Source organism: Neoarius graeffei, chromosome 28 (assembly GCF_027579695.1).
Source record: "Neoarius graeffei isolate fNeoGra1 chromosome 28, fNeoGra1.pri, whole genome shotgun sequence".
NCBI classification, from domain to species: domain Eukaryota; kingdom Metazoa; phylum Chordata; class Actinopteri; order Siluriformes; family Ariidae; genus Neoarius; species Neoarius graeffei.
Genome location: NC_083596.1, coordinates 223,025 through 232,120, shown reverse-complemented (window position 1 = coordinate 232,120; position 9,096 = coordinate 223,025). Strand labels below are relative to the sequence as shown.

General features: G+C 46.2%; 1 protein-coding gene across 3 annotated transcripts in view; it reads right to left on the bottom strand.

The window, feature by feature from the left end:
• Positions 1–256: 256 nt before the first annotated feature.
• Positions 257–9,096, bottom strand: part of arhgef15a (Rho guanine nucleotide exchange factor (GEF) 15) — a 30,935-nt gene continuing 22,095 nt past the window's right edge. For 2 of the 3 annotated variants that reach the window (XM_060912875.1, XM_060912877.1), the window contains exons 14-17: positions 8,657–8,821; positions 989–1,074; positions 745–849; positions 257–674 (exon numbers count right to left, since the gene is read on the bottom strand). In XM_060912875.1, coding sequence (XP_060768858.1) covers positions 472–674; positions 745–849; positions 989–1,074; positions 8,657–8,821 — 559 coding nt within the window. In that variant the 3' untranslated portion in view covers positions 257–471. The remainder of the gene's footprint in view (positions 675–744; positions 850–988; positions 1,075–8,656; positions 8,822–9,096) is intronic. The other variant, XM_060912876.1, reaches the window with a different exon arrangement.

Here is a 9,096-nt window from a genome sequence, read left to right as displayed (position 1 = left end):
TCAGTGTAGTTGAGTGACTAGTCTCATGATGATGTAGCCTCACCTAGATGAGTATGGGTTTCCTTTTGATTCTGGTTCCTCTTAAGGTTTTTTTTTAACATCTTGGAGTTTTTCACCCCTGTTGCCTCTGACTTGTTCATGAGATATCTAGATTTCTGTTAAAGTTGCTTTGACACTATCCACTGTTACAAGATTAAAAATTTAGTGCTTGTTTGTGTAAGGTGTGTTTAAATGTTCATGTTAATCACACACCAGATTTTAGTTCCATGTTTATTTGCATCTTAAACATGACACACTCAGAGCTCAGCATGTTCTGATTGGCTGATGGAGGTCTATGTCCTGAATAGTGAACTGTGTTCTAAAGCAACATTTGGAGTTTGGTTTGGCATCTGTGGAAGCTCTTGGAGTGCCTGACTTAGCCAGCTGTGCTTCTGCTCTGTTGTGATTGGACACTCAAGGTGAACTTGGTGCTCAGGTCTGGCCTCCTGTGATAAAGTTCAGTTTGGAACACCGTGATTGGCTGTCTGTAGTAAAGCTGTGATTGGCTGCCTGGGCGATGCGGTATTGTTCTAGGAGGTTGCGGCGGCGCTGGTGCTCGTTAGTGATCTCTATCACAACATGGTGAGGAAACCAGCCAGTCGTCTGATCTGAGAGTCGAATCCCCTCCCACCAACCTGCATCATCACAATAATGAACACAATGGCAACACAACACACTGAAATGCACACATGGTGTGTTACTTACCCTCGTTTGTTTTTCGTATAACATTGATGATGTCTGAGGGTTCTAAGCTGAGCTCATCAGCCTGTTTCGCAACATACTGCTGGATGCACTGGACCTGTGGGCAGTCTGGTATATACCCCCCCCCCCCAAAAAAAAAAAAACACTCAGAGCTTAACTCACACTGGAATATATACATCGTGTCATCAAGCTGCATGTGTGGGCAGAATTTGGTCCCTCCCTCTGTATGAGAGAGGGAGAAACTCACCCCAGTCAGCATACACTCTCTCTTCATTTAACTGCTTTGTTGTAGAGACCGTTGGAAATGCTGCCATCCATCTGTGCAAGTCTGACCTACAGACAGACAAACTAAGCATGTATTTACATGGCATTTAGCAGATGCTCTAAGCCAGAGTGACATGAGTGCAAAAGTCAGGTACACAAAGTGCTGAACTTCTAGACAAGAAAGTTCTAGTGCCAACTGAACAAGTTACAGCAATACCTAATGTAATATGCTGTTAAAGTACTAACACTCAGCAAAGAAATAAACCAACCAGATAAAGTACAACTAAATAGAGAACTCATAGGGGTAACCCCAGGCTAGACCATACACAGCCTAGGTTGGTCTAGACCAAAACGCAGTTACACAGTGAGCAGGGGAGAGGTGCAGCCTGAAGAGGTGAGTCTTCAGTCTGTACTTGAAGGTGGTTATGGAGTTGGCAGTTCTGACCTCAATGGGAAGGTCATTCCATCAATGGGGAGCCAGGACAGACAGCAGTCTTGAATGGGCTGGGCAGGAACAGAGAGAAGGGGCCAGCTGACCAGTAGCAGCAGAGCTTAGGGATCTGGCTGGTGTGTAGGGGTGGATCATCAAGTCAAAGTCCTTCCCGTGCCATGTGGTGCATCGGGCAGCGCCGATCTCCGTTTCCGTAGCCCTCGGCCTTGCGCCTATTACATAACTTGGGTTACAGTGGGGGGTTAGTCCTCTGGTAACCATGAAAGTTTAACTCCCCACTTGCATCTGTATTGCAGCGTGCCTTGCCAGATGGTAGTAGTTACCATTTTTATGATGGTCTTTTGGTATGACCCGACCATGAATAGAACTCACGACCTCCCAATCAAGAGGTGGACACGCTAACCACTAGGCCACTAGCCGGTGTGTGGGGGGGAGGGGTGGATCATAATCTGAAGGTATGCTGGTCCTAGCCCCTTGAGAGCCTGGTAAGCTAGCACCAATGTCTGAAATTTGATGCGAGCTGCAAAAGGTAGCCAGTGCAGGTCGGCAAGCAGAGGGGTGACATGGAAGAATGAGGGAGGTTGTAGACCAGGCGAGCTGCAGTGTTCTGGAGGAGCTGCAGAGTCTGAAGGCAGAAGCTGGAGGGCCAGCAAGGAGAGAGTTGTAGTAGTCCAAGTAGGAGAGGATCAGCACTTGGACCAGCAGCTGAGTAGAGAAGGTTGTGAGGAAAGGGCAGATCCTTCAGCTGTTGTAGAGAAGGACTCTACATGTCAAGTTTGTTTGTATAGTGCTTTTAACAATAAACATTGTCCCAAAGCAGCATTACAGAATCTGAATGACCCAAAACATGAACCAATTTTATCCCTAATCTATCCCCAATGAGCAAGCCTGTGGTGATGGTGGCAAGGAAAAACTCAGACGACACGAGGAAGAAACCTCAAGAGGAACCAGACCCAAAAAGGAACCCATCCTCACCTGAACAACAACAGACAACATGACTATAACATTAACAGTTTTAACATGAAGTCAGTTTTGTTGATGTTATAACTCTTCATTAATGGAAACTTGAGTGCAAAACTCTTCATGTCAACTGCAGTCTTAAAGTTAGCAAGTCAGCTGTAGTCCTCAGCCATAAAAGCATTACTGTAAGTGTCCAGAGCATCTTCCAAGTGTGACTTTTGACTGGCTGTATGGGGCCGTCCTCCACAGGAGCGATGTGATGAGACTCCAACCAGACATAGGGCATCAGGATGGACCAGGCGGGTCAGAGGAGCAGAAGAGGTTCAGCATCTTGATCTCAGGATTGACATGTAACTCAGAGGGACAGATTTTTTTTGGGGGGGAGAAGAGAGAGAAAACACAGGTTGTTAGGTATGCCCAATATCACCTGAATAAGTAGGTACAGTATACATTTTGCACTGAGTGCAAGCAGGGACTCTGGCAAAACTAACTATGACAGCATAACTATAAGAGGGGAGAGCCAGAAGGTAACATAGGCATGAGGGAGCCCCTGGACATAAAGCAGCCAGCCACTACACTGTCAACAAACTCGAGTGAGCAAGCGAGTGGGGACTGACAGCATCCATACATCCCAGTTTACCAAAACACTCAATGTCTGAGGACCCTCCAGATCTACTCCTTTACCTCATAAACCCCATTAACAAAAGGCTTGACTAATCATATATGTTTTCAGTCTAGATTTAAATGCTGAGACTGTGTCTGATTCCCGAACACTACTTGGAAGGCTGTTCCATAACTGTGGGGCTTTGTAAGAAAAGGCTCTGCCCCCTGCTGTAGTCCTCACTATACGGGGTACCAGCAGATAACCTGCACCTTTTGATCTAAGTAGGCATGACGGGTCATAAAGGACCAGAAGTTTGTTCACATACTGTGGTGCGAGACCATTCAGTGCTTTAAAGGTCAACAGTAGTATTTTATAATCAGTACAAAATTTGATTGGGAGCCAATGCAGTGTGGATAAGACAGGGGTGATGTGGTCATATTTTCTAGTTCTAGTAAGGACTCTTGCTGCTGCATTTTGAACTAACTGGAGCTCGTTTATGCACTTATTGGAACATCCAGACAGTAAGGCATTACAATAATCCAACCTGGAGGGAACGAAAGCATGAACTAGTTTTTCCGCGTCATGTAGTGACATTAAATTTCTTATCTTAGCAATATTTTTGAGATGAAAGAAAGCTATTCAGGTAATGTTATCAATGTGAGTTTCAAATTAAAGACTGGGGTCAATAATTACCCCGAGGTCTTTTACTGCTGCACGTGAAGAAACAGAAAGGCCATCCAGAGTTACTGTGTAATCAGAAAACTTACTTCTGCAGCTGCATGTGGTCCGAGTACAAGTACTTCAGTCTTGTCAGAGTTAAGCAGAAGGAAGTTAATAAGCATCCAGTGTCTAATGTCCTTTACACATTCCTCAATTCTATTAAGCTGGTGTCTCTCATCTGGTTTTGCAGAAACATACAACTGTGTGTCATCAGCATAACAGTGGAAACTAATACAATGTTTACGAAGAATATCACCCAGAGGTGGGGCGACACGGTGGTGTAGTGGTTAGAGCTGTCACCTCACAGCAAGAAGGTCCGGGTTCGAGCCCCGTGGCCGGCGAGGGCCTTTCTGTGTGGAGTTTGCATGTTCTCCCCGTGTCCGCGTGGGTTTCCTCCGGGTGCTCCGGTTTCCCCCACAGTCCAAAGACATGCAGGTTAGGTTAACTGGTGACTCTAAATTGACCGTAGGTGTGAATGTGAGTGTGAATGGTTGTCTGTGTCTATGTGTCAGCCCTGTGATGACCTGGCGACTTGTCCAGGGTGCACCCCGCCTTTCGCCCGTAGTCAGCTGAGATAGGCTCCAACTTGCCTGCGACCCTAGAGAACAGGATAAAGTGGCTAGGGATAATGAGATGAGATGAGATCACCCAGAGGTAACATATATAAAGAAAAAAGCAGTGGACCCAAGACAGAACCTTGTGGAACACCAAACTTTACCTCAGTATGTCTAGAAAAGTCACCATTTATATCAACATACTGATAGCGATCAGTTAAATAAGAGCTGAGCCAGGAGAGGGCCGTTCCCTTAACTCCCACAACATTTTCTAGTCTATCCAGAAGAATGGAATGATCAGTGGTATCAAATGCTGCACTAAGGTCAAGCAACACAAGCAGTGAGACACAGCCCTACAGTGACTACATGTCTGGGTCACTGTAGTTATGTTCGCTGAGGAGGAGACTTTGTTGTTGAACACAACCCCAAGGTTCTTCGCACTGGGTGAAGGAGACCTATAGATGTCCCCCAGGGAGAAGACAATATCCAGGGGTGGAAAGGATGGAGCAGGGATGTAGATTACCTCCGTTTTGCCTGTGTTGAGCTTCAGGTGAGGGTTGTCTATCCAGCTCTGGATGTCATGCAGGCGAGCAGAGATGCGAGCAGAGAACTGTGTGTCAGAAGGAGGAAAAGAAAGAAACAGTTGGGTGTCATCAGCATAGCAGTGACAGGACAGACCATGAGCAGAGATAATCGGGCCAAGAGACGGGGTGTATAGGGAGAAGAGAAGTGGACCAAGGACTGAACCTTGAGGGACACTGGTGGTAAGTGGATGTGGTGCTGATACAGTACCTGACCAGGCAACCTGAAAGGAGTGACCAGAGAGGTAGGACTTGAATCAGTCTAGGGCTGTCCCACAGATCCCCAGAGCTGATAAAGATGACAGGAGGATGGGGTGATCAACAGTGTCAAATGCAGGAGAAAGATCAAGGAGAATCAGGACAGAGGAGAAGGAGGCAGCACATACTGCATGAAGTGCCTCACTGATGGAGAGAAGCGTGGTCTCGGTTGAGTGTCCGGCTCAGAAGCTGGACTCGTGAGGATCCAGGAGGTCATTCCGTGAGAGAAAAAGAGGAGAGTTGGTTAGCAACAGCACATTCAAGTGTTTTAGACAGGAAGGGGAGAAGAAAAATGGGGTGGCAGTTCTGGATGACAGAGGAGTCTAAGGTAGGTTTTTTCAGCAGAGGGGTGATGTGGGCCCATTTGAAGCTGGAGAGAAAATATCCAGAGGACAAGGAAGAGTTGACAAGGGAGGTGATAAATGGGAGGATGTCAGAAGTGATGGTCTGGAGGAGAGATGAGGGTCAAGGGTCAGACAGTGAGAGAGCAAGAGCTGGGAGACATCAGAAGTGGAAAGAGGAAAAAAGCAGAGAACAAGGGGAAGAGACAGGGAGGGTGGGGAGGGGTGAAATGGGGAGGCAGGAACAATGAAAGAGTTGCAGATGGCTATGATCTTTTCCTCAAAAAAGACTGCGAAGTCCTCTGCAGTGATGGAGGACTGAGGTACAGCTGGTGGAGAGTTGAGGAGAGAAGAGAAAACAGAAAATACAACCCCGATTCCAAAAAAGTTGGGACAAAGTACAAATTGTAAATAAAAACAGAATGCAATAATTTACAAATCTCAAAAACTGATATTGTATTCACAATAGATAACATATCAAATGTCGAAAGTGAGACATTTTGAAATTTCATGCCAAATATTGGCTCATTTGAAATTTCATGACAGCAACACATCTCAAAAAAGTTGGGACAGGGGCAATAAGAGGCTGGAAAAGTTAAAGGTACAAAAAAGGAACAGCTGGAGGACCAAATTGCAACTCATTAGGTCAATTGGCAATAGGTCATTAACATGACTGGGTATAAAAAGAGCATCTTGGAGTGGCAGCGGCTCTCAGAAGTAAAGATGGGAAGAGGATCACCAATCCCCCTAATTCTGCGCCGACAAATAGTGGAGCAATATCAGAAAGGAGTTCGACAGTGCAAAATTGCAAAGAGTTTGAACATATCATCATCTACAGTGCATAATATCATCAAAAGATTCAGAGAATCTGGAAGAATCTCTGTGGGTAAGGGTCAAGGCCGGAAAACCATACTGGGTGCCCGTGATCTTCGGGCCCTTAGACGGCACTGCATCACATACAGGCATGCTTCTGTATTGGAAATCACAAAATGGGCTCAGGAATATTTCCAGAGAACATTATCTGTGAACACAATTCACCGTGCCATCCACCGTTGCCAGCTAAAACTCTATAGTTCAAAGAAGAAGCCGTATCTAAACATGATCCAGAAGCGCAGACGTGGCTCATTTAAAATGGACTGTGGCAAAGTGGAAAACTGTTCTGTGGTCAGACGAATCAAAATTTGAAGTTCTTTATGGAAATCAGGGATGCCGTGTCATTCGGACTAAAGAGGAGAAGGATGACCCAAGTTGTTATCAGCGCTCAGTTCAGAAGCCTGCATCTCTGATGGTATGGGGCTGCATTAGTGCGTGTGGCATGGGCAGCTTACACATCTGGAAAGACACCATCAATGCTGAAAGGTATATCCAAGTTCTAGAGCAACATATGCTCCCATCCAGACGACGTCTCTTTCAGGGAAGACCTTGCATTTTCCAACATGACAATGCCAAACCGGCGACACGGTGGTGTAGTGGTTAGCGCTGTCGCCTCACAGCAAGAAGGTCCGGGTTCGAGCCCCGTGGCCGGCGAGGGCCTTTCTGTGCAGAGTTTGCATGTTCTCCCCGTGTCCGCGTGGGTTTCCTCCCGGTGCTCCGGTTTCCCCCACAGTCCAAAGACATGCAGGTTAGGTTAACTGGTGACTCTAAATTGAGCGTAGGTGTGAATGTGAGTGTGAATGGTTGTCTGTGTCTATGTGTCAGCCCTGTGATGACCTGGCGACTTGTCCAGGGTGAACCCCGCCTTTCGCCCGTAGTCAGCTGGGATAGGCTCCAGCTTGCCTGCGACCCTGTAGAACAGGATAAAGCGGCTACAGATAATGAGATGAGATGAGATGAGATGAGACAATGCCAAACCACATACTGCATCAACATCATGGCTGTGTAGAAGAAGGGTCCAGGTACTGAACTGGCCAGCCTGCAGTCCAGATCTTTCACCCATAGAAAACATTTGGCGCATCATCAAATGGAAGATACAACAAAAAAGACCGAAGACAGTTGAGCAACTAGAATCCTACATTAGACAAGAATGGGTTAACATTCCTATCCCTAAACTTGAGCAACTTGTCTCCTCAGTCCCCAGACATTTACAGACTGTTGTAAAGAGAAAAGGGGATGTCTCACAGTGGGAAACATGGCCTTGTCCCAACTTTTTTGAGATGTGTTGTTGTCATGAAATTTAAAATCACCTAATTTTTCTCTTTAAATGATACATTTTCTCAGTTTAAACATTTGATATGTCATCTATGTTCTATTCTGAATAAAATATGGAATTTTGAAACTTCCACATCATTGCATTCCGTTTTTATTTACAATTTGTACTTTGTCCCAACTTTTTTGGAATCGGGGTTGTAGTTGATGAGGGTTGGAGATGGAGGTCTGAATTTTGGAGTGATAAAACTTGATCTTGGCTGATTTGAGTGAAGCTGTGGACTCAGCAAGGAGAGACTAGTAGTGGGACAGGTCAGCAGGGGCCCTGGATTTCCTCTACTTCTTCTCTGCTGTATGTAGACCAATTCTGTAGGAGCGAAGTGTTTTCAGACATCCAGGTACTAGGAGGGGGAAGATCTTGCTGGCCTGGAGACAAGAGGAGATAATGTGTCCAGTGATGAGGAGAGCAGGGAGGATGCAGCAGATTCAGTAGGGAGACTGGCAAAGGATTCAAATGGGGGGGAGGGAGGCAGTGACAGAGGAGGCAAGAGAGGAGGGAGAGAGGGAGCGGAGGTTATGAAGGACTGTAATAGTGGGGGTAGGAGGGGGGATGATGGGTGGAGAGGAAGAGGGAGGGAGAAATGAAGTGGTGGTCAGACAGATGGAGAAGGGTAACTGTGGGATCTGAGGCAGAGCAGTTTCTGAGGAAGACCAGGTTGAGAAGGTTGCCAGTTTTATGGGTTGGAGAAGAGTTCAGCAGGGAGAGATCAAAGGAGTGGAGTCGTGGAAGGAAGGAAGCAGAGTGGGAGGCTTCTAGGTGGAGGTTGAAGTCTCCCAGGAACATCAGTGGGGTGCCATCTTCTGGGAAGGAGCTGAGTAGGATGTCCAGTTCATCAAAGAAACATCCCACAGGGCCAGGAGGGCAATAAACAACAATGACAAAAAGGTTAACAGGAGAAGAGATTGAAACAGAATGAAATATCTGTATGTGTGCTTGCGTGCGCGCACGCGTGTGTGCATGAGTGTGTGTGTCGTACTCTGTGTTAGCCTTTAGTACACGCTCACACATCTTTCCCTGGTGATTCTCCAGCATTATTAGACTGAAGGTGTTGTCTAACTGAATTCCTCCCTCTGGGGTCTGAATCTGAACCAAAGAGCGGTGGGTGTGGTCAAGAACCAGGAAGCGATCTGCATTTACACTGCTGAGAGACAGACAGAAAGACAGAGAATGACAAAAGCCTTTTTCATGTATGAAGTCTGTTAATGCATGGTGTAAAACCAGTACAGAATAAATAACATTTTCATTCCCACTCAGTCTGCGTAAGAGAAAGGTTGGGGTGGGGTGTTTTCCCACCTGACTGTATTTAATAGAATGCTCTGGATAGCCAACCATGTGAGACTGGATATGACACATAATTCATGAGGCGATGAGTCCATGCTTGTAAAAAGCCCAAACTGAAACTTTAGCTATTTAGTA